We start from the raw sequence: 24,509 nt of genomic DNA, 5'->3' as shown, positions 1-24,509 counted from the left end.
GGAGGGCGCTAGGGGGGTGGAGGGAGCAGGCTGCGCTCCCAAGGAAATGGGCGAAGGGCCGAAGAGGCGGCCCGAAAAAGGGGTCGCTCGGACTCCTCGCGCCGCCGGTTTGAACCGGCTTCGCCTCTCCCATGCGGGGTTCGCGTGGCCGCAGCGCCTAGCGACCTGCCCGGCGGCCAATGGCACCGTTGTTCCTGTGCGCCCCGACCAATGAGCGGGTGGGGGGCGGGTCGTTCCGGAGCTCTGTGCGCTGATCTTGTGGTTGAAGCCACCGGCTCTGGGGAAGGGTCTCCAGTGCGGGCGGGCGGGCGGCTCCTGTCAACGTCCGAGGGAGTGGCAGCCCTCAGGTATATCCCTTCCCAGGTGTCGCGACCTCCAGCGGCGTCCCGCACGCGCACTCTCGAGCCCCGTTTCTCCTGCTGTAAGCAGGGACGAGTTCTACGGCTCCAGGCATGCATTAGCCCCTGCCTGCCTCCGTGCCTCAGTTTACCTCTGAGTCAGCTGTCGGGAACCGAGGCGGGTGGGGAGCGCCCGGGTCCGGGGTAGCGCTGCGCCGCCTGCCCTGCGCGCCCACAGCCGGGGCCTCGGCGCCTGCGGGTCGTGCATGCGGGCAGGGCAGGGCGGTGGTTGACGCCGAGGTCTGTGCGCAGGTGGCTGCAGAGCCGGGAGCCCGACCGCCGCGGCGCGCCATGGCGCCCACCCTGGCCACTGCCCACCGGCGCCGCTGGTGGATGGCCTGCACCGCTGTGTTGGAAAACCTCCTCTTCTCGGCAGTCCTCCTGGGCTGGGGCTCGCTGCTCATCATGCTCAAGTCGGAGGGCTTCTACTCCTACCTGTGCACGGAGCCAGGTGAGACGGGTGCCCCCTGCCCCCCGGGCTCCGGGATGGTGGGAGAGGCCGAGTACCTGCACCTGCTGGCCTCCCGGGGGGCGGAAGGAGGCCATTGCACCCGCGCCGGCGCTGCTGTGTACACATCAGTGGCCCCGTTTCGTAGATGCAGAAACTGAGGCTCACACACAATCTGGCTGGGGGGAGACTATGAGAGACACAGAACTCCCCCCCCCCAAATAAAACCCACAGAAAAACAAGGACCTTCTAGTTCTTCTCGCCACCTGCCCGCCCGCCCCCCCCGCCCCCCCCCACATCGCTCCCTTTGCAGTGAAAGTCACTGCAGCCTGGCACAGCGCTTGCCTTGCCGTAAACATGTTGCTCCCCCTCGCCTGAAAAAAGAGGAACTCCCCCGTTTCAGTGGCTGGGGTGCAAAGAGAGAGAGAGAGAGAGGAAGTGGCTTGGCCTCCACCCTGTGGAGGGATCATCTAGAATCTAGATGGTTTGAGTCAGGCCTCACTGGTGTCTCTTAAAGACGTGTCACATTACAATTTCTTGTCTGGTTGATTTTGTTGCTTTATGCTAGGTCTGTGGTCTGGGAGGTGGCGCAGTGGATGAAAGCAGTGGACTCTCAAGCATGAGGTTCTGAGTTCAGTCCCCAGTAGCACATGTACTAGAATGATGTCTGGTTCTCTCTCTCTGTCTCTCCCCCTCTCTCCTCCTGTCTTCTTCATGAATAAATAAAAATCTTTTAAAAAAAATGCTAGGTCTGTCCTTTACCTTTGCTGAGTGCAGGCTGAGGATGCAACCTCTTCCTTTACAGGAAGAGAACGCTTTGGATCAACTTGTGCTGCCCTGTGAAACCCCACACAGAATCCTCCCCGTTTCCCTACCCTCATCTTCCAGGAGATCCTTGACTGTGTCAGTCTCTAGGGAAGCTTCATGGGCAATATTGAGGGCAGGAGAAAGGGAGGGCGTGCAGAGAGGGCAAAAAGTATATCATTCATAACCTTTAGCCTTTCGCCTCTCAGAAATATTTCCTAATAGCCGTAAGGATTCTTGGCAGACCTTTCCCAACATCAGCAAGAAATCATGGGAGAGGAGAGTCCCTCAGACCTTGTTCCTTGAATAAACTTTCTGCTTTGCCCCACAGATGTTCCGAGATTAATGACTCAGGAAGGAACAGGCTAGAGAGTTTGGCTTCTCCTTTCCCTCCCTCCTCCCTATTTTAGATCTTGATTCTGCTTGCTTGCCTCTGTGATGGGCTTTTTTTCAGGCTATACAAAGGCTTAAAAATGGAAAGAAACATAATGTGCCCCGGGTGAAGTTTTTAGCATGTAGTCCAGACTGTAGAACTGTTGTGGTCAAAGTATTGTGGACTCACTGTGGCACTGGAAAGTTAGATTTTTGTCTGTCTCTTTCTCTCTCCCTCTGTGTTTCCCAGATCACCCCTTGACATAATTTAGTGTATGGTGTTGGCAGCATTGGAACTGGCTACTTCATTCTAGTCTCCACCTTGGCTTCTGCCTTCCTTTCAGCAGGCGGAGTCCCAGAGCTTGTGCAGACATTAGTGCTGAGCTGGTTTTAAGCCCCTGAGAGACTTGCCAGTCGCTCTCATAAACCAAAGTGAAGGTGAAAGGTCAGGACTGTGGGTTGAACTTCAACTTCTTATCACATGTCTTAGATTTTGGTTTTTCTGACTATCTGGCAATCCTGCTGAGCCAGCAGCGTCAGTGGGCAGGCCTGCTGATTTCACTCATCTTATCTCTCTGGCTTCCCTACTCCTTGTTTCTTCGAGTGAGTCTACATAACCTGTTGTCTTTCAGGGCCAGGGGTCTCTAGGCCTTGTCTAATTGAGAGTGCCTAGATAATTTTTGGGTCAAGATTTCTGCTTAGGCCTCACATATTCAAACTTGGGGTGGCTAAACTACACAGCAACAGTTTGGTTATTTACTAAATTAGAGTTGTGAAAAGCTGACCACTCTACAACTGAGGTGCAAACATATCAGCTTTTTGTTGCTTTTAGGACTGATGCTTTGGTTTGTTTGCTGTAAAGAAAATTTGCCTGAACCTGTTGAATGTTTCTCAGAACTCTCTCTCGGGACCCCAGCCAGATTGTGGCTACAGACACAGGATTGGGCTCCAGTTTGATGAGGCAGGAAAAGGGAAGAAATAGCCTGTTGTCCTGCAGCTCATCTTGCCCCACCCCTTGGACAGTCATAACAGATGACTGGGTTGGGACTGGGGACTTCAGGCTGGACATTTGGGCTTTGCTTCCCCGGTTCTGGGTAGGAGACCAACTAAGCTCCCAGCCCGGAAGGAAAGGGACTTTCCTGGTGCTGTGTCCTGGGCTGGGTGTAGCACAGCAGGCTATGTCTAAGATATGAGAGGGTGTCTTTTTTGCCTCCGGAACCACTGTCACCCATGCTGACCTCTTTCTTCATCTCCTCTGTCACCTGATGACCCACTTTGACAAAGTCGGTTCAGTGGCCTGGTGCTGTCTGTTGACCTGCCTCTTTCATCTACCCCCCCCCCCAACACACACACACAGTCAGTAAACATTTATGGTGCTGCTCTGCTCATCCACAGAGCAGTCCCAGCACTGGAGCCTGCAGTCTGCCAGCGCTGAACAAGCCATCACCCAGTCTGTATAATCCCATTGGTGGTCAGGACTCCAAAGAACAGGTGCCCAAAGCAAGAGCACGGTGGGGGCCGGTTCTCTTGGGTGGGTAGGCTTCTTTGATGTTTAGATAAAAGCACAAGCAGGGGTGAGTCAGAAGAAAGGGGGCTGCAGTCTGAAGGTAGGCTGTGCACTGGAGGAAAGGAGAAAGGACTGGCAGAGCAGGACCTGACTGGAGAGGTGAGTGGTGGGCCTGGGCCTGCAGGTCGGGGAGACCATTAGGGGAGACCATTAGGAGAGACTGGGTTTTCTTCTCAAGGCAGGAAGAAGTGATGGAGGCAGAAGAGGGTGAGGATCATATTCACTGTGAGACTCTGGATTGTTGAGGACTTGTCATATACCTGGTGCTGGCAGAGCTGGAGGCTCTGAGAGTGGGAGTTCTGGTCTCTGCCCAGTCCTCGTGTGGACACTAAGGCAGGCCCAGGTTCTGTGCTCTTTACCCCTCTGTAGCCACTGTGCTTGGGGCAGTGGGATGAAGCTGAGAGAAAGCTGTACCCCTCCATCTGGAGCAGAGTGGGCCTCCAGAGCTACCCTGGGCCAGAGGGGCTGCTGTCACCCTGGGAAGCCGGGCTGTGCGGTGCCCAGCATGCTGCGTCAGGGCCACAGAGGTGGGCAAGCTCATCCTGCTGCTTGCAGGCCCTCTCTGTTTATGGTTTTCTTCCACACTCAGAGGTCACTGATCCACAACTTTTAAAAAACCCATCCTTTCACTTTTATGGCTGTGGATATGAGTGTTGTCACCTTTTGCTCCTTTATTTTGAATTTAAAAGAAAAAATTCTTCAGTCCAGGAGGTTGTGCGGTGGCTGGAGCACTGAACTTGGGAGCATGGGGCCCCGAGTTCAGTCCTCAGTGTCTCATGTGCTAGTGTGATGCTGTGGCACATATGTGTGCTCACTCTCTTCCCCCCCATATATGTATTAAATAAAAAATAAATCTTTAAAATTTTTTTGGGTCTGGAAGATGGCACGGTAGGTAAAACACTAGATCCTTTTTTAAAAATTTTATTTATTTTTTTAAAGATCTCTTTTTTAAAAATATTTTTCTTAAAGATTTTATTTATTTATGAGAAAGATGGGAGGAGAGAGAAAGAACCAGACATCACTCTGGCACATGTGCTGCTGGGGATCGAACTCAGGACCTCATGCTTGAGAGTCCAAAACTTTACCACTGCACCACCTCCCGGACCACAGATTCTTTTTTTTTTTTTAATAGACAATTTTATCTTCTTTCTTTCTTTTTTAAGAATTTATTTATTTATTCATGAGAAAGATAGGAGGAGAGAAAGAACCAGCCATCACTCTGGTATATGTGCTGCCGGGGATCAAACTCAGGACCTCATGGTTGAAAATCCAATGCTTTATCCACTGCACCACCTCCCAGACCACAAACACTAGATTCTAAAGTTTGAGGTCCCGAGTTTGATTCCCAGTATCACATATGCCAGAGTGATGCTTTGGCTCTCCTCCCACCCACCCTCCCTTTTTCACCAAACTTTGTTTTTCTCTTTCTTTTTTTAAAGAGAAGTTCAGTAGTGAGAGGAGGCTTTGCAGTCTCAGGATGCCGCAGAAAGGGGCTGGTGCCCTTGAGCTCTCCCCCAGTTTTGCCTTCCTCTTTTCCATGCCATGACCTGATTTCCAACCCCATATTTGATGGTCCCTGAATTTTTTAAAGTGGGTTTATTTTTACTTATTAATTATTGGATAGAGACAGAGAAATTTAGAGGGTTAGGGGAGAAGTAGAGAGGGAGTGGGAGAGAGGTGGTCAAGGAGGCAGTGCAGTGGATAAAGCATTAGACTCTGGAGCATTAAGTCCTGAGTTTAATCCCCCACAACACATGTACCAGAGAGATGTTTGATTCATTTTCTCTCTCCTATCTTTCTCTCATTAATAAATAAATAAAAATAAGAAAAAGAAGCTTCCTCCCTGCAAGTGGGGACCAGGGGCTTGAACCTAAGTCCTTGTGCATTGTAATGTGTATGCTTAACCAGGTGTGCCACTATCTGACCTGAACCCTGAATTTTGATGACCCACTAGGGTCTGGTTCATCTTTCAGGGATCATGTGAGGGTCTTGTCAACAGTTCCATTCTTTTTTTTTTTTTTTTTTTGCCTCCAGGGTTATTGCTGGCGCTCAGTGCCTGCACCACAAATCCACTGCTCCTGGAGGCCATTTTTCCCATTTTGTTGCCCTTGTTGTAGTTATTATTGTTATTGTTGTCGCAGCTATTGTTGTTGTTGGATAGGACAGAGAGAAATTGAGAGAGGAGGAGAGAAAGACACCTACAGACCTGCTCCGCCGCTTGCGAAGCGATCCCCCTGCAGGTGGAGAGTTGGGGGCTCGAACTGAGATCCTTACGCCAGTCTTTGTGCCATGTGTGCTTAACCCACTGCCCTGCTGCTCAGCTCCCGATAATTCCGTTTTTACTAGATGACATTAAGAGCCACCTGGCCATTGCCCAGGACACTGTGATAGCCATATGTTGTCTCCATCTTCTCAACACTCTGAAATGCTTTCTTTCTTTCCTTCCTTACTTCTTTATCTCTCTCTCTCTCTTTCTTTCTTTCTTTCTTAAGGGAGAGAGAGAGAGAAAGAGAGAGAGAGAGAGAGAGGAGGTGAGACATAGATAAGGAGAGACACCTGCAGCATTGTTCCACAGCTTGTAAAGCTTTATCCTTGCAGGTTAGGCTACAGGTTTGAACCTGGGGCATCATACTGGCTCTACCATGTATGCTACCACTTGACCCCATGAAAAGCATCAGCCAGAGTGTTTTGGGGACTGACAGTCTAGATTCAAGTCTAGCTTTCCCATGAAAGGGAAAGACCTTTCTCTGAGACCTTTGGCAATTGACTTACCTGTTCTGAAACTCCTGGGACCCTGGTGTGGAATATTTGGAGGTGACAGGGCTCTGAGTAATAACGAAACAGCATAGAACATGCAGCCAATGCACAGGCTCTCCCTGACCACAGCTGGGGGGAGGTTGGGCCAGGGCCTCTCCAGAACAGTGCTCTGTCCTGCCTTTTGTTTGCACTGTGTCTGAGGCTGACCTCTTACCCACATCCCCCCTGCTGGACTGAGATGCCGCTTCCTGTTGCCGGATAGACTAAGGATTTGAGACAGACAGGAGATCCTGGGGCAGGGACCCGGGGAAGGGGGCTACTCAGGAACTTAGAGGGGGGCCGACAGCTAAGGGCCCCTTTGCTCCCTCAAGCATCATCCCACCAACTACTCCAGAGACACCTTTCTCTCTGTGTCTTCTGTGCTGGGGAACCCTCTCTCTGACCCGGGGATGTCAGAGGAGCCTAAGTGGGGGTCACAGCACCCTCTTTCCCCCAGTCTTCTCTGTGGAGATATTGTGTGTGAGTCTTCTGTGAGCAAGACCAAACAGAACGGGCATTGTTCTCTCTTCCCTGCCCCAGCTGTCTTCCTGAGCAGTCTGGTGCCTGTTCTCACCACTCTGGCCTCCTCAGCTCCCTGTCTGGCTTGGGCTGGGCCTCTCTGGCCACCCCCTGAAGGGGAGACATCTGTTTAATAAACAGGTGCAGGTGAGGCACAGAGCAAGCCGGGTGAGGCTGAGCTCTAGGCTGGCACAGAGGGGCACCCCTGGGCTTGGCACTTCCTACATATGTATGTGTTTGTCTCTCCAGGCCCACGCTGCCCAGGTGGGGGGAGAGGGGAGGAGCAGCTTGGGTGTGACTGTTTGGGCATCTGCCGGATCTGTGAGTGGGCTGTTTACTGCCAACAGATAGGAACCGGGGTGCTCACTGCTACACAGGCAGACAGGAGAAGCCGCTTAGACACCCCACCCCACCCCACCACCAGCACAGACAGACATATACACACATGGCTTTACCTCCAGGCATCACATGAAGGCAGGAGCAGAGGGTCAGCTGGTTCCGTTGTCAGGGATTTATCTGAGAGAAGGCAGGTGGTTCAAAGTTTAAGGCCCCTGCTCTCGTGTGTGAAAGACAGGAGGGACAGATTGCCTTTCTTCTACCCCATATCTCTCCTCTTGGGTTCCCCCTGTCTAGTTGTAGGGATGACTCAGTCTCTATAATCAATTCAAAATAGTTTCCCCCCTCCTCACGTGCAGCAAATCAGAGAGACATTTCGTTGTTATTTGAACATTTTATAATTCAATCTTATTTCTGATAAGAGAGTAAGAGATAGAGAGGGAAAGAGAGAGAGAGAGAGAGAGAGAGAGAGAGAGAGAGAGACCTATAACCCTGCTAACTGCTAATGAAGCATCTAGGAGTCCAGTTGTAGCTCCTCTCTGAGGAATCTGGGGGTGGGGCACCCTGAAGCCTCTGCTCAGAGTCTGCTGCCTGGCTTCCTCTGCTCCTGGCTCAGCTGTGGCTCTCAGCTTACAGCAGCAGACTCTGAAGTGCTGAAGATCTGAGTCTTAGTGTCCCCTAGTGTGATAAGCACTCCAGACCCTGCACGACTATAACTGGCTTCACAAGCCAGTGATCCTGGGCCCTGGGGCGCCTTCTCCCCCATGCACTCTGTCTCACCTGCACTGGTTCGCTCCTATCAGCACACAGAGCTGAGAAGGCCATTGTTGGGAAGAGACACTGTGCCCGACTTCAACTCTAGTACCTACTGACACAGCTGCTGCCTACAGCTCTGCCTTTTCAGAAGCTTCCCCCAGTGGATGAGCAGCTCAGATCTGTGATGTGTGTGTGGGGGGGGGGGGAGAAAGAGAGAGAGAGAGAGAGAGATCTGAATGGGTCCCAGTATATTCAGATGACATTGTCATGCTTTGGCTGCCAGCATGGTGGAGCCTCTTGGAAAACTGAGAGAGAGTGGCCAGGAATGGAGGTTTAGGGAAAGACCTGGCTAGTTAGGTTTATTCCCATGACTTCAGGAGGATAACGCTGTGGCTATAATCTCCTTAAACCCCTTCTGTCTTCAGCTTGGTTCAGAATGTCCTATTTCCTTTACCCTCTCTTGACCCTTTTGGTCCTTGTGATCTAATTCTGTTGCTTTCATTCAAAAGCAACTACTGGGAGGACCAGGGAAAGGTAAGGTGCTGGGACAGAGGTGACTAGAGCATAGTCCCTGCACAGCAGTCCCCCACCTCCTGGGAACGAAATAAAAACCTGTGCAACCACACGTGCAGTTATGGCCTTGGTGCCTAGAGGGTGACATAGGGCACATAGTCACACAAAGTGTCTCCATTCCTGTGACCGGGGGCAGCCCTGGGAGGTCTGGATGAGGTGACTGTGACCCACACCTTTAGGCGCTGGTGCCAGAGGCCTGTGTAGGGAGGCACACAGTTATCTGAAGAGAGCATTTCCTGGACTTGTGCTGTGACTTCACATTTAATCAGGTGTCCTTGGGATTAGTCAGCATCTCCTAACTAGCAGTCCAGAGGAGAGAGGGCTCCTTAACTGTCCTAGTCAGCTCTCCGCCCTCCTGCCCTCAGCTGCCACAGCACTTTTTCTTGTCTATTTTTGCTGTCTTAGTTCTGGGTGGACTTTGGAGGGGGCTATTAAGGCTGGAATTACAGCACAGGTGTGGCCAGAAAGGACTGAAACAACATAGTATGAGAGGTGCACTTCAGCAAGTGAAAGCAAGTAACTTTGGACTATTGAAAAACAAAACAAAACAAAAAAAACTACCTGTGTTCTGGGAGTTAGTGCAGTGGATGAAGTGTGTGATCTCAAGTCTGAGGTGCCTGAGTGATGCTCTGGTTCTCTCTTCTTCTCCTTCCCTCTTTCTCATAAGTAAAGAAAGTCTTTAAAAAAGGTAAATCCTTAGGGCTGGAAATAGTTCACATGGTAGGATGCTTGCCTTGGCACTCACGAAAACCTAGCTTTGAGTCCTGGTACCACATGGAAACACCATGGCATTTGAGTGGGGCAGTGTTCCTCTCTTTCAGTGTCTGAAATAAAAATAATGGAAAAATCAACCCAAGAGTAGTAGAACCATGTATGCACAAGACCCTGGGCATGTGTGTGCTACATACACACACACACACACACACTTTCCCACTTTCTTTTTATATATATATATATATATATTTATTTTATTTATTTTTTCCCTTTTGTTGCCCTTGTTTTTTTTTATTGCTGTAGTTATTATTATTGTTGTTGTTGTTGGATAGGACAGAGAGAAATGGAGAGAGGAGGGGAAGACAGAGAGGAGGAGAGAAAGATAGACACCTGCAGACCTGCTTCACCGCCTGTGAAGTGACTCCCCTGCAGGTGGGGAGCCGGGGTTCTAACCGGGATCCTTATGCCGGTCTTTGTGCTTTGCGCCACCTGCGCTTAGCCCGCTGTACTACAGCCCGACTCCCTCCCACTTTCTTAAGTGGTTCTAAAATGCATACAAAAATAATTTAATTAAACAAAAAAACTGGAGTCAGGTAGTGGCACATCCAGTGGAACACACATATTATAATGCACAAGAAGCCTGGTTCAAGTCCCTGGTCCTCACCTGCAGTAGGGAAGCTTCATGAACAGTAAAGCAGTGCTGCAGGTGTCTCTTTCTTTTGCCTTTTGTATATCTCTATTCCATCTCGGTTTCTCTCTGTCTCTATCCAAGAAGTAAATAAAATAAAACATATTTTTAAAAAACCCTTTCCTGGGGGGAGAGGAGTTGCATAGCATAGTGTATGTGGTACTGATGCTGTGCGACTATGGACAGGGAGGTGGCTTGTGGACTATATGTGTGTGAAGTCCACTACACTTAGCCATAAGGAGACCCACGGAAATTTAAAAACCTCTGCGTTACTGAGTCAGGGGCTTGGGCCAGACAGCCACGCAAGCCTACTATGAAGTCGTCTGAGCCCAGTGGGATGACTGGTTGGCTGTGCACCTGCCTCTCTGATTGTTGAGGGAATCCCTACAGTGGCCCTGTGATCAGGTTTCCTTCCTTCTACTCACAGAGAATGTCACCAACGGCACAGCTGGGGGCACAGCAAAGCCAGAGCAAGAGGAGGTGAGCTGGATGAATGGCTGGCTCAGCTGCCAGGCCCAGGATGAGATGCTGAACTTGGCCTTCACTGTGGGTTCCTTCCTGCTCAGTGCCATCACTCTGCCCCTGGGAATCGTCATGGACAAATATGGCCCAAGGAAGCTCAGGCTGCTGGGCAGGTCAGTACTGGGTTGGGAGGTGGGCAGGTTGAGACCCCCTCTGTAGGGGATGCTGGTACCTGCTATAACGTACACTGAAGCTCCCTAAAAGCCTACCCAGAGTAGAGTTTATATCTTGCCTGTGATCCTTGTTATTTTTTGCCTCTAGGGTTATCGCTGGGGCTCACTGCCAGCACTATGAATCCACTGCTCCTGTGGACTTTTGTATATATATATATATATATATATTTGGGTAGAACAGAGAGAAATTGAAAGGGGGGGAGAAGATAGAGAGGGAGAGAGAGACAGAGACACCTGCAGACCTGCTTCACCGCTTGTGAAACAACCCCCACCCCCACCCCACACACACACAGGTGGAGAGCCGGGGTTCAAACTGGGATCCTTGGGAGTTGTACTATGTGTCCTTAACCCGGTGCACCCCCCACCCCTTGTGATCCGTGCAGAAGGCACTATGATCCTTGTGATGTTCTGATTATTTTCATTAGAAAAAAGGCACAGGATCTCAGACCTGCTAGAAGGTCTGCAGCTGCTTGTCATCAAGAATAGTAGTTCTGGAAAGAGGTGTAGCGCACCCAGTAGGGTGCATGTGTTGTGTCCGCTGACCTGTGTCTGAGCCCTGGCCCCATATCAGAGTACTTTGGCATCGGTGAAAGCTCCATGCTGTGGCATTTCTCCCTCTTTCTATCTCTGTCTCTATCTCAAGGAAACAGAGTGATAAAGTTATCTGGTAAGTGGTGAAATCACATACATTTCAGGCCTTGGTACTGCATAAAAATTTAAAAATGAAGAACACTGGTTTTGTGGGCAGGGAGGTGACTCGGTCGGTTGGTGAGCGAAACTTGGCTATGTGGAGCTGTGGGTTTGACACCTGGCACAGCATGTGCTGGAGCAGTGGTCTGGTCTCTTGCTCTCTCTTTTCTTTCTTTAAATTTTTAAAAAATATTTATTTATTCCCTTTTGTTGCCCTTGTTTTACTGTTGTAGTTATTGTTGTTGTTGTTGTTGATGTCATTGTTGGATAGGACAGAGAGAAATGGAGAGAGGAGGAGAAGACAGAGGGGGAGAGAAAGCTAGACACCTGCAGACCTGCTTCATCGCTTGTGAAGTGAACTTCCCTGCAGGTGGGGAGCCAGGGGTTCGAACTGGGATCCTTATGCTGGTCCTTGAGCTTTGCACCACTTGCACTTAACCCGCTGTGCTACCACCTGACTCTTCTTTTTTAAATTTTTATTTATTGGATAGAGACAGCCCGAAATTGAGAGGGAAAGGGGTGATTGAGCTTCACCACTCACAAAGCTTTCCTCCTGCTGGTGGGGACCAGGGGCTTGAACCTGGGTCCTTGCGCATTGTAACGTGCGCTCAACCAGGTGCGCCACCACTCAGCCCCTGGTCTCTTGTTCTCTCAATAAATAAATAAATAGATAGATCTTTAAGAATATCCTAGTTTGGGAGGCTGATAAAATAGCTCACTTGGGTAGTGTGCTACTTTGTTATGTGTGTATGATCCAGGTCAAGCCCAGCCCTTACTACACTGAAGGAAGCTTCAATGCGATAGTCTCTTTAACTTTCTCTCTGCCTTGCTGCCTCTCTATTTCATGCTAATATATATACATATATATATGTGTGTATATATATATATATATATATATATATATATATATATATATTTGTTTTCATCCAGGGCGATAGTGCCCATCATAAAACACCAGATTTGAGTCACAGGAGAGCTCAGGTTCAGTCTCTGACACCACCACAAGCCAGAGCTGAGAAATGTTCTGGTATATCTTTAAAAAAATTATTTGTTCAAAAAAATAAAAAGGATGTTTGGTAGTTTAGTTTTCGTGGTCTTTTAAAAAGCATTTATTTATAAGATTGGGGAAGAAGAGAGAAGCAGAGTATTACTTTAGTATATGTGGTGTCAGATATCAAACTTGGGATCATATGCTGCTCCTCCAGGACAGCTGTTTCCTTTTTTTTTTTTTTATCTTTTATTTTTTTATTGAGTAGAGACAGCTAGAAAATGAGAGGGAAGGGGGTGACAGAGTGGGAGAGAGACAGAGAGACACCTGCAGCCCTGCTTTACCACTCATGACACTTTCCCCATGCAGGTGGGGACCGGGGGCTTGAACTTGGGTCCTTGTTCACTGTAACCTGTACATTTAACCAGGTGCCCCACTGTCTAGCCTGTTTTTTGTTTGTTTGTTTGTTATAGAGACAGAAATTGAGAAGGAAGGGGGATATAGGGAAAGAGAGAAAGAGAGACATCTGTAGCACCACTTCACTACTTGTAAATCTTCCTCCCTGCAGGTGGGGACTGTGGGCTTGAGCCTGGACCCTTCTGCAGTATAACGTGCACTCTACCGAGTGTGCTGCTGCCCAGCCCCACATTATGGTATTTTTGAACTACTTCTTTTTTAAATCGAACACTGCTCAGTTCTGGCTGTGTTGGTGTTGGAGATAGAATCTAGGACCTCTAAGCTTCAGGCGTAAATGTCTGTTGCAAAACTTGTTAGGTGGTCCAGTGAATAAAATGTTAGATTCTCTAGCATGAGGTCCTGAGTTTGACCCCTAGAATTGCATGTGCCAGAGTAGTGGTTTAGTCCTCTTTTCTTCCCCTTTTCTGTCTCATGAATAAATAAATTGCTCTTTAAAACAATTAAATGAATAAATGCATAAAATGTTGTGTTATTCCCCACATCCTTTTTTGATCTTAGATTTCCATAAATTAAAAAAGAAAAGCTAAGAAAAATCACATAATGATTATGCAAAAAGACTTCCATATCTGAGACTCTGAAATCCTAGGTTCAGTCCAAGGCACCACTACAAGCCACAACTGCGTAGTACTCTAGTCAAACAGAACAGAAAAACTGGGTGATAGGAGTTTTTGTGGCCTGGATGATAGTGTGGTGGATAAAGTGTTGAACGCTAATTGCCAGCATTGCACATGCCACAGTGATGCTCTGGTTAGCTCTCCTCTCTCTCATAAATAAATAAAGGCAAAAAAAAAAAAAGTTCTGTGGGCTAGGAGATTGTATCATGAGTGAGGACTCAGGTTTGAGCCCCTCCCCCAGCCACTGCAAGGTAGTACCAGCAGAGTGTCTCTTCTTTTGTCTGCATCTCTCAATCTTCCTCACCATTCTATCTAAGAAAAATATTTTGAACATCTTTCTCCAATATAAGCCCAGGGAACTATCAACTACTTAGCATTTGCAGTTCTAATATTTCTTTCATTATACATACATGGAAACAAATTAAAATAGTTGAGATTAAAATTTTATTTATTGGATAAAGACAGATAAATTGAGAGGGGAGGGGAGAGATATCTGCGGTACAGCTTCACTACTCATGAAATTCCCCCCACCCCGCAGGTGGGGACCAGGGACTTGAACCCTGGTCCTTACATATTGTAATACCTTACTGGGGACACCACCACCCATCCTCCAAAATTACAAAATAAAAGTTTTGCTACTTCCCCCTTCCCTGAGCACACTGGTGAGTCATCTTGTACGTCACCTGCAGAGATGACCCCCATTTAGAAAGTTCCAGTCACTGGGCTCAGCAAGTCCACTGAGCAGCTAACCCTACCAGCCCAGGCTGCACCCCAAGGCAGCTTCATTGGGAAGAGTCATCTTTCAGGCAGTGTTTGCTGTGATTGAGCTCTGCTACAGGGCTTGGGGGCAGTGTCATTCATTCTTGGGTACTTGAAAGGCCTTAGTCTCCAGGGCAGAAACAAGTGGAGGGGATTCAGGAGCTGCCATTCCTATTTCTGATGCTCAGTTGAGTTCTGTCAGTCTCTTAAAGCATAGGAATCCAGAGAATGGACTCCACCCTCTCTCACTTCAGAACTCTGGCCGCCTCTAGTCTGGGGATGGGAATGGACAGTGCTATCTAGTACTTAATCAGATCTGGCTTAAGGGCTAGAATTCCAATTTAGCCACCTAGTCCCTTGGAGGGCCTTGTGGAAATTTAATTTAATTTTTAATTTTTTATTTCATTTTCCTCACCATTAAAATGGGTCCAATCATTCTCTTTAGAACTGTTAAATTAAATGAAGCGTTGTTAATTTCTTGAAAGCATCTGCCACATAGTAAAAACCTGCAAGTTAAAAGGATATTAACAGTCACAGAATAATAGTAATACTAGACTATGTCTGCCTATTTTTAGTGCCTGCTTTGCTGTCTCCTGCTTGATGATTGCATATGGAGCAAGTAACCCTGACTGTGAGTATGCTTCTCCTCTAGCAGTCTGTCAGGCCTGGGGAGGGAGTAGCCAGGAGGTACAATGGGAAGCTGTCTCACCTCTTACGTTAGAGGAACACCTGTTGGGTTTTTCCTCAGACTCTTGTCTCTAATGGGTGACTGGGTAAGAGAGTGGTAACCCCAAAATAAATATCTGAGAGAAGCTCCCATGTTGTGTGGGGCTCCGTTAGATCCAGCCCCTGAATGGACTTGTGGTGCGAACCTGGGAGACATTCTGAACAGCAGGCAGCACAAGAGTGTGTGCAGAAACTGCATTCCCTCCAGGTCTCCTAAGCCACCACCTTAATCTAGCACCCCACACTGTTCAGGTAGAGCTGCTATTTCTAGTACTTTTAGAGGAGACACCAAAATCAGACTTGAGTTTCATCGAAGCCTTTGCTTAGGGCAAACCCTAGAAGAAGAAGAAGCCTTTGCTGATTTTGGGGTACCTATATTTCTGGTTTCAGTGAAGCCACTCCTTTGGGCCTCTTTCTTGCTGCTCAGGTTAGTGGACAAAGAAGGAAAGAAAGACATCTTTGACAAGAGTCTGAGCTCTGTAAAACACACAAGCAGGAGTGTGGGGAAAGGCCGTTTTGGCTCCCACGTGTCTGACACTAACCTTGATGACTTGTCATTCACTTCAACTGTATTTATTTAGGGCCTGTTCCCTGTCAGACCCTGAGCCAGTTCCTGGCCTCCCAGAAGCTTAGCTGTGGCTCCCCACTCATAAGTGTCCCTGTTTCCTTACAGCTCTGTCTGTTCTCATCTTCATCTCTCTGGCTCTGAATGGCTTTGGTGGAATGTGTATGACTTTCACCTCCTTAACAGTAAGTATCAAGTCTTTTAAAGTACTCTAACTGAATAATCTCTTGATGAATCTAAGTTATGCTTTGCTTGCTTTTGTTCTTTGCCTTTCTTTTGCCTGGCCATCCCAAGCAGTGGAAGGCTGCTGGTAGCCTCCTGTTGGTGGGGGACAGGGCTAGTCACAGCCCTCCTGCAGGGAGGGCCTGAAGCTATGAAACCCAGCCCTCAAAGGAGGTCTATCTCCTGCCTGTCGACCTTGGTTTAACTGCTGAGAAAGCCAGTTTAGTACATGTATGTCCAGGGAAGACAAGAGCAGGAAGCGGCGGCGGTGGGGAGCTACCACCTACTTTGTCCTATTCTCTGTGGAAGTTCTGGCTAACAGTGTAACCTAAAAGCAAACCTCCTGGGGGCCGGGCGGTAGTGAGACACCAAGGACTGGCTAAGGATCCCAGTTCGAGCCCCCGGCTCTCCACCTACAGGAGGATGGCTTCACAAGCAGTGAGGCGGGTCTGCAGGTGTCTATCTGTCTCTCCTCCTCTCTGTCTTCCCATCTCTCTCAATTTCTCTCTGTCCTATGCAACAACAACGACAGCAATAACAATAATAACAACAACAAGGTCAACAAAAATGGGAAAAATGGCTTCCAGGAGCAGTTGCTTCATAGTGCAGGTAGCCAGTGATAACCCTAAAGGCAAAAGACAATCAAACAAACAACAAAAACCAAAAACCTCCTTTGGGATCACCTCTACCCCAACCATTACTTTATCCAAAACTGGATAAAAAAAACTAAGGGGGGCACATAGGCTGCTTCTTTGAGCCTCTGTTTATTTGTTTTTAGAGACAGAATAGACGAGACCACGGCACTGATTCTTCCTTCAATATGGTAGAGACTGGACTTGAACCTGGGTTGCACACATGGCAAAGCATCGCTTATCCAAATGAGCTATCTCACCAGCTCTCTCCTATTTATGTTTTAAGGTTGTTTGTTTTTTTTCTTTTAAGTTGAAAAAGAGAGACAAAGAACCAGCACATCACTCTGGTACATGCAGTGCTAGGGATCCAACACTGGACCTCATGCCTGCAAATTTGTACTCTACCTCTAAGCCACCCCCCAGCTACATGTCTGGGATACTCTTTTTTTTAAATATTTATTTATTTCCTTTTGTTGCCCTTGTTGTTTTATTGTTGTAGTTATTGATGTCGTCGTTGTTGGATAGGACAGAGAGAAATGGAGAGAGGAGGGGAAGCCAGGTCTCTATTCATGGTAAAGTGTGCATCTATTAGGGCTAAGGAGGCAGCATAATCATAATGCGAATGACTTTCATGTCTGAGGTTCTGAGCTCTCGAGTTCCATCCCCAACACCCCCCCAGAAACCAGAGATGAGCAGTGTGTTGGTAAAAGAAAAGAAAGGGAAAGAGAAATGTGCCTGCTCCTATTCCCTGGTACTGGGGTGTGACCCAGGACCCTGTTTACAAGGCACACACCCTACAGGGTGAGCTAACTCCTGTCCCCACTTAGAATTTTTAAAAAAAATATTTATTTATTCCCTTTTGTTGCCCTTGTTGCTTTATTGTTGTAGTTATTATTATTATTTATGTTGTAGTTGTTGTTAGATAGGACAGAGAGAAATCAAGAGACGAAGGGAAGACAGAGGGGAAGAAAAAGACACCTGCAGATGTGCTTCATCACCTGTGAAGTGACTTCCCTGCAGGTGGGGAGCCGGGGGCTCAAACCAGAATCCTGTGCTTTGCACCACGTGCGCTTAACCCGCTGTGCTACCACCCGACTCCCCCACTCAGGATTTTTATTTCCATTCCACTAAAGAGTAAGAGCTGTGCTGTGAAGGAACCTTTACCTAGCTTAGAGTGTGCCCTGGGGACTGCTGGTGAGGAACTTGTAGGGGTGCTGGCATCTCTGTGACTCCATGCTGACAGGTGATGATGCAGAGGCCAGGTCAGACCCAGAAGTCTTCTGTTCACCTTTCTTATGCTTTGCCTTGTTAACTTTGTCCTAATGGGACGCACTGATGTTCTAGGTTCATGAAAGTGGAGAGCTCAGAGGAGCCTGTGTTAGGTGAGAAAGCTACTTGCAAAATCCGGGAACTTTGGTTGCCTTGCCCATGGTGGTGTGAGGGAGGTTTACTTTGTGTTCTTTGGTGCATTTTGATTTTCTAATCAGGTAACTTTTTTTAATGGGCATATTCCCTTCCCCTCTCAAGTACCCAGGAGTAGACAAATGTCAAAACTTTTAGAAATACATTGGAACTGCCAAAAGTGAAGACCAAGTGGTGGGTGGTACACGTGGTTAAATGCATGTATTACCAAGTGCAAGGGGAAACTTACCAAGTGGTGAAGCAGTGCTGCAGGAGTCTTTCTACCCCCCTTTTAATTTCTCTGCCCTATCAAATAGAACAAATAAAAATAAAGTAAAAAAAAAACTGTCAAGTATACACGCCACTAAGTTGTGTAAATGGCCCTGTTTATTCCTTGATAGTGTGAAAGCAACCTACTCTTTCATCAAAATGAAAATCAAAACCTGGCATGACCCCCCCACACCCTTTTTTTTAAATCTTGCCAGGCCTGTGTCATGGCCATTCTGATTTAAGGGGAATAAAGGAATGGGACAGTCCTTGAACTTGATGAATTTATACTCTGAAATAATGAAAAATGAAGGTATAGGACAAATAGATGAAAACTACTATACCATGAATCCCTTGAAGAAAGCCTTTGGGGGAGGCTTTTCTTAAGGGGACATAATATCATGCACAAAGCCCTAGGTTTGATCCTTGGTGCCACACAGGAAGAAGAGCAATCACTGGGGGAGAGCCACAAATTTCAAAGATGATAATGCAGCCTGTGGTTCCTCTCTCTCTCTCTCTCTCTGTCTCTCTCTCTGTCTCTCCCCTCTCTCTTTCTCTATCTGAAAAACAAAAAGAATGAAAAAGCCAGCTTGGGAGGCGCCTTGCAATGCCCACCCAAACAGACACACACACACACACACACACACACACACACACACACACAGAGACACTGCTCAGCAGAACTGTGCATACTCAAGAACCTGGATTCATTCTTTAGTGCCATATTAAAAATATTTTAGGAAGAAGTCAGGCAGTAGCGCAGTGGGTTAAGCATACGTGGTGCGAAGCGCAAGGACCAGCATAAGGATCCCGGTTTGAGTCCCCAGCTCCCCACCTGCAAGGGGAGTTGCTTCACAGGTGATGCAGCAGGTCTGCAGGTGTCTGTCTTTCTCTCTCTGTCTTCCCCATGCCTTTGATTTCTCTCTGTCCTATTCAACAACAACAACAGCAATAAAAACAAGAATAATGACTACAACAACAATAAAACAACCAGGGCAACAAAAGGGGAAAAAAATAGCCTCCAGGAGCAGTGCAGGCACCGAGCCCCAGCAATAACCCTGGAGGCAAAAAATATATATATATATATGTGTGTGTGTATATATATATATGTGTGTGTGTGTGTGTGTGTATATTTTATATGAAATATAAAGCACAGGTTTTAAAATTCTGTCTCACTTCATCAGTTGAGAAAATAATCTACATGTACTATTATTCTTTAAAGTACTGTTAAAATATGCCTTTCCCACTTAATAATGTACCTTTTACATGTTTTCCCGGTGGCACTTAAGAAATCTGCCTTATTTTTGAAACTCTAGAGCTCTACCTCATCATTAAACAGTTCCATTTTATTCCATAGTATAGCTGTAATGTAATCTAACCACTTTACTGCTAATGGACATTTGGGTAAAGCTCCAATTTTTTTTTCTGATTTATAATGCTGCTGAAGGGAACATTCCTATACATATATATTTCTGTAAAATAAATTCCTGGAAGTGCTAGACCACAGAATCAACATATTTAAAATTTTTAATATATACTGTCAGATGTTCTTCTCAAAAGGTTATGCATGATGTTATCTTAGCAGTCAGTATGGAAGTACCTTTGTTTTACACTTCTTCCAAACCCTTATCATTCACCTGTAAGACATTAGTCAGTCTAATCTGGTAAAAAAAAAAAATGATATGCTATGATTTTTTGTTTCCTTCTTGGGGCTTCACTACTACAGACTGGCTTTTTCAGATAGACAGAAAGAGACAGCACAGCACCAATGCTTCCCTCAGGGTGGTGGGGGCTAGGCTCAAACCCCAGTCATGCAACCTAGTCTGATATACCATGATCTTTAATAATAAGAATAAATGCTCTTTAATTGAGAGTGAGTTGCAACATGTTTTCACCTCTCTGTAATCAGTTGTATTTCTCCTGTGAACTGATTCTTTGTGCTCTTTGTCAATTTTTCTTAACAGTTGTTTAGCTTTTTAAAGTGTCTTTTTCAAGGCTCTTTCGAATACAAAGAAATTTGCTTTCTTTCTGAGTGAGCAAAGGGTGGCTAGCATGCTGGAGCATTTAGGCCTCTAGGTGGAGGGTGAATTGGCTTCAAGAGGACTGTGCTCCCCTTGAGGTTGTGGCAAATTATATGTGTGGTGTGCAGGTGCAGTTTCTGGGGCAGGGCCCATTGCTTTCATCAACCTCTAATAGCCTTGTGGAGCCCAGCATCCTGCAGCAGAAATGTTCTTATTATCCCCTTAGTCTCCTGAGAGGTAAAAGGCTACACAGGCTAAATAGTGATAAGGCAAGAAGACTGGCATCTCACTCCCTAACGTGTTTGTCCAGCCAGGATCTGTTCACAGGAGGCTGGTGGCTTGTCCTTTGAGGTCTCACCCCGGTAGAGTTTACACACCACCATGCTCGAGCACCCGGGTTCATACCCCATCCCCACTGACTAAGGGAAGCTTTGTGAGTGGTGGAGCAGTGCTACAGGTGTCTATCTTTCTCTCCCTCTTTATCTCTCCTTCCACTTTCAATTTCTCTCTGTGCTATCAAAAGAAAGAAGGAAAGAAGATAGGGAACAGCAGACTTCTGCCCTCCACTCCCACCTCACCCCTGGGTTAAGTCCAGACACTACAGGGAGAGGGGAGACTCGCAAACCCAGTTTTATTGGCATTCAGCAAAGCCCACTTGTTTACATATTGGCCATGGCTACTTTTGTGCTGTAGTGGCTAAGTGAAGGGCTTATGACAGAGACCATATGGCCAGCTAAGCCTAAAATATTTACTAGCTGGCCTTTCACAGAAGAAGCTTGACAGCCTTTGTTCTAGAGCTCTCATGAAGCTGCACACTATTCCCCGTCTGAAGGCAGGGAAAACACCCAGCACCCCCATCCTGCTGACCCCTTCTTAGTCACACAGCCATTCTCCATGCTCCTTGACAATTATCTCTGTTCTTTCCACCCCTGCCCCCTGCCTGAGCTGAGGCTTCCTGGCTGCCCCTCCTAAAACAGAAAGAGGCAGGCCAGCAAGGACAGGGCTGGAGTCTTGAGCAATGTTCTTATGCTGGCTGAGGCGTCTGCTGAGTAGAGCTGAATCTCATTCTGACGCAGCCCAGGCCTCTAAAAAGAAGAACTATCGGAACTGGCTCCCAAGGACTCAAGCTAGCAGCACAATAGTACTTTCTGTTTGTGGCTCCCACCCATGTTCTAATTCTGAGGACCAAGTCTTCAGGGTCCGCCTCTAGGAGTTTACTAAATCAAATCTCCTACCGCTGTGTTGGAGTCATGGAGTAATCACACAGTGATAACCTGGGAGCCTGGGAAAATGTGTTGCTGTGGAAACCTTAATTTGGGGACTTTCTGAATCCTGAGGGGCTTTGTATTGCATGAGCTGTATAAATAAAGACGACCAGGGGCTGTGAGCTGTTGCTTCTATTGGTAGACAGGGGGGTTCAGTTGGCAGAACCCTTTTTGCCCATACGCCAGGATGATATACCCAGTGGGCCTCCCTACAGAGCGCAGGTCTGCACGCAGGGCTGAGCCTTCCCTTTAGAGTGGAGGTTCAGGGTGGCACCAGTGAGGCTCATGTCAAAGTAGGGTGGGCTGGGCAGCGTGACATCTTCTGAAGAGGGTGCCTGATCACTCTGTGGGTTCAGAGCACCCCCCCCACTACCCCACCCCCCCATGGTGCTGAGACTCAGCCTCCCCCAGACATCTGGACAGCACACTTTGGCCTGTTTGCTCAGTGCCTTGCGTTTGCTTAGCCCTTTAGTTCGCTTCATTGACTGGTGAGCAAACACCCAGTGGCAGCCACAGCAGCGCCTCTGGGACACCACCCCACCATCCGGGGTCTGGGTTGCTTAGAAATGGAAGCAGATGTGGCCAACATTGTAAGCATATCTTTTCCACTTCATTACTCTGACCCCTGTCAACGTGGGTGGGACAGCGAGTTCTGAACTGAAACCCTTACAGAAAAGCGGTTACAAAATGTTGCTAGGCTCCTTGATGAAAAATTTCTCTGCAAGCTTTTCCTAATTGATTCACTGACTTTAAACCTGAGAAAAGAAGGGAACCCATGGGAGTTGAAGTGTGATTGTGAAGAGGACAAAATAAATAGCCCTTTCACATACCTGAGAGAAGGGGAGGAGACAGGCTGGGGATACAGTGTTGTAAGCAAGTGTTCTAGACAGGGATGGGGACTTTGGGGGAGTTTAGCATTCTATCCTGGCTGAACCGTTTCTGTAGGCAGAAGGGTCCCTACAGCACCAGTCAGTTCTCCAGGGGCCCAGGTGTCAGGTGAGCAGGACTGTCCTATCCGGAGGCAGCTCTGCCTCTCTCTTTCTGTCCTGTGCTCTGAGAAGCAAAGCAGTCAGCTGATTGCCATTGGCCTTGGAAACTCCCATCAAAGGGTTCCGCTTCATGAAATTCTCCAGCATGTGACATATTTAGGGCTGGACACAGAATATCATGGAGGGGTATCAGCAGAGCTGGACATGGCTGGGAAGGCAAATGAGGTGGCATTGAGGTGCCCCGACCCACCCTCCCTCTTCAGCAGTGAAGTATAAAGGTGACCACAAGGACCTTCTCTTGGAATTGTGTGCTTTAGAGGTGTCTGCTTGTTTGGGGTTAGGAAATAGCCCAGCTTTGCTTAATCCACTTGTTGGGACTGGTGTCTGGATCCTGGCCAGGACAGGTTGGATAGAACTCTGGCTGTGCTCAACAGCCACCGGAAGGCAAAACTCACCTCTAGAAAGGGTTTGTGGGCCAGAATACCAGTCCCTGCCTAGGCTGTGACTGGCATCTCTACAGTGGCCAGGATGCTCCTCCAGCAGGTGGAGTAAAGACACTACAGATGCTTTTCCTCTCCTCTCCTCTCCTCTCCTCTCCTCTCCTCTCCTCTCCTCTCCTCTCCTCTCCTCTCCTCTCCTCTCCTCCATGATTCTCCTGGTGGACATTTTTTTAATATATAAACCAGAGCACTACTCAGCTCTGGCTTATGGTGGTGCAAGAAATTGAACCTGGGATTTCAGAGCCTCAGGCATGAAAGTCTCTGCATAACCATTGTGCTACCTACCCCCCACCCCATTGTTTTTTAGTGCCACCAGGGTTATCACTAGGGCTCATTACTGGCACTGTGAATCCATGGCTCCTGGCAGCCATTTTTTCCTTTCTTTCTACTTTATCTTTATTTGATAGGATAGAGAGAAATTGAAAGGGGAAGGAAGATAGAGAAGGAGAAAGACAGACACCTGCAAAACTGCTTCATTATTCATGAAGCATCCTTCCTGCAGGTGGGGATCAGGGGCTCAAAACCCAGATCTTTGTGCATGGTGATATGTGCACTTAACTGAGTTCACCACCACGACCACCACCACCACCACTACTACTACGTCTTCTTCTTCTCCTTCTCTCTCCCCCCCCTCCTCCTTCTTCCTTTTTAAGATAAGAGTGTAAGAGAAAGAGGAGAGACACACAGAGGAGAGACACCATAGCACCACTCCAGTACTCAAGAAGCTTTCCTTTAGTGTGGTGCCCCCATGTGGTGTCCTGGAGTCTATACCACTTGAGCCCAGGTGCAGTGTGTGCTCAACTGGGCAAGCCATCTCCAGGCACCTAGAGAGATCCCAGATTTGGAAGGTCAGTATCAGGGGCTACATGGTGGCTCTTCTAACTCTGTGTGCCAGCGACCTTTGGGCACACCTTGGAGACTTCTTAGGTAGAGAAACCTACATTCTCTGGCATCTTGAAGAGATTCCTCCAAGAAGAACAGCCCATCTTCACTGCCCTGGGGCACTGAGCTCTAGGGACTTCTGTCCAGTAGCCTTGCTCAGTGGTCAGCGATTCAGGGGGAGGGGCTGCCTGTAGCTGCTGTTTTCTCCTCTGGGAAGGTCACACCATGGGCCTGTTTACAGTACAGCCAAGTGGCTGAGAGAATGAGAGACGCAGCATGGAGACACAGAAGTCCAGGCCAGGAGAGGATAGCACTGTGGGAGCCCACCCTAGCCCCAGCCCTTGCTGAGGCAGCAGGGCGGCCGTGGGAAGCACCTAGGACTGGAGGTGGGGTCCGTGAGCACAGCTGTGACTCTGAGGCAGGAAATGGCCTCTGCTGAGTGTCTTCACTGCATCTGTCACTGCAGCACAGCTCCTGCTTCCTATTTGGCAGCAGGGCTGGCTCTTCCCTCTCCACTGTGTCCTTGAAGCCCACACTAGGGCACTTTGCTCAGTTCTCTGCTGTCACTCCACCCAGGGCTTTGTCTGAGTAGCAATTGTGTGCAGCTGAGGGAGCAGGGCCAGGGAAACTAGTGGGGAGGAGACTCACTTGTGAAAACGAAGCTGGAGAAAGTCCACAGACAAATACAAGGTTCCCTGATGGTGTGGCCCCTGGACTTTGAGGAGGTTGGCCAAGGGCAGATGGGTGTAAAGAGAGTGTCTGAAGGGATGTACAACTTATCTGGTGGAGAGAGCAGGCAGAATGCTAATACAGACACCTAAGAGAATGAGAGGCGAGACTAGCTG

General features: G+C 48.0%; 1 protein-coding gene across 3 annotated transcripts in view; it reads left to right on the top strand.

Annotated features, from left to right (window-relative positions):
• The first annotated feature begins 323 nt into the window (after positions 1 to 323).
• SLC43A2 (solute carrier family 43 member 2) overlaps positions 324 to 24,509 on the top strand; it is a 51,920-nt gene continuing 27,734 nt past the window's right edge. For 2 of the 3 annotated variants that reach the window (XM_060204112.1, XM_060204111.1), the window contains exons 1-5: positions 324 to 450; positions 651 to 849; positions 10,399 to 10,606; positions 14,770 to 14,825; positions 15,594 to 15,670. In XM_060204112.1, the coding sequence (XP_060060095.1) occupies positions 690 to 849; positions 10,399 to 10,606; positions 14,770 to 14,825; positions 15,594 to 15,670 (501 nt within the window). In that variant the 5' untranslated portion in view covers positions 324 to 450; positions 651 to 689. Of the gene's footprint in view, positions 451 to 650; positions 850 to 8,043; positions 8,178 to 10,398; positions 10,607 to 14,769; positions 14,826 to 15,593; positions 15,671 to 24,509 lie in introns of those variants that run through there. The other variant, XM_060204113.1, reaches the window with a different exon arrangement.

The sequence above is a fragment of the Erinaceus europaeus genome, chromosome 12, assembly GCF_950295315.1.
Source record: "Erinaceus europaeus chromosome 12, mEriEur2.1, whole genome shotgun sequence".
NCBI classification, from domain to species: Eukaryota; Metazoa; Chordata; class Mammalia; order Eulipotyphla; family Erinaceidae; genus Erinaceus; species Erinaceus europaeus.
The sequence above is the reverse complement of the archived record's forward strand: the minus strand, read 5'-3'. Positions and strand labels throughout refer to the sequence as shown.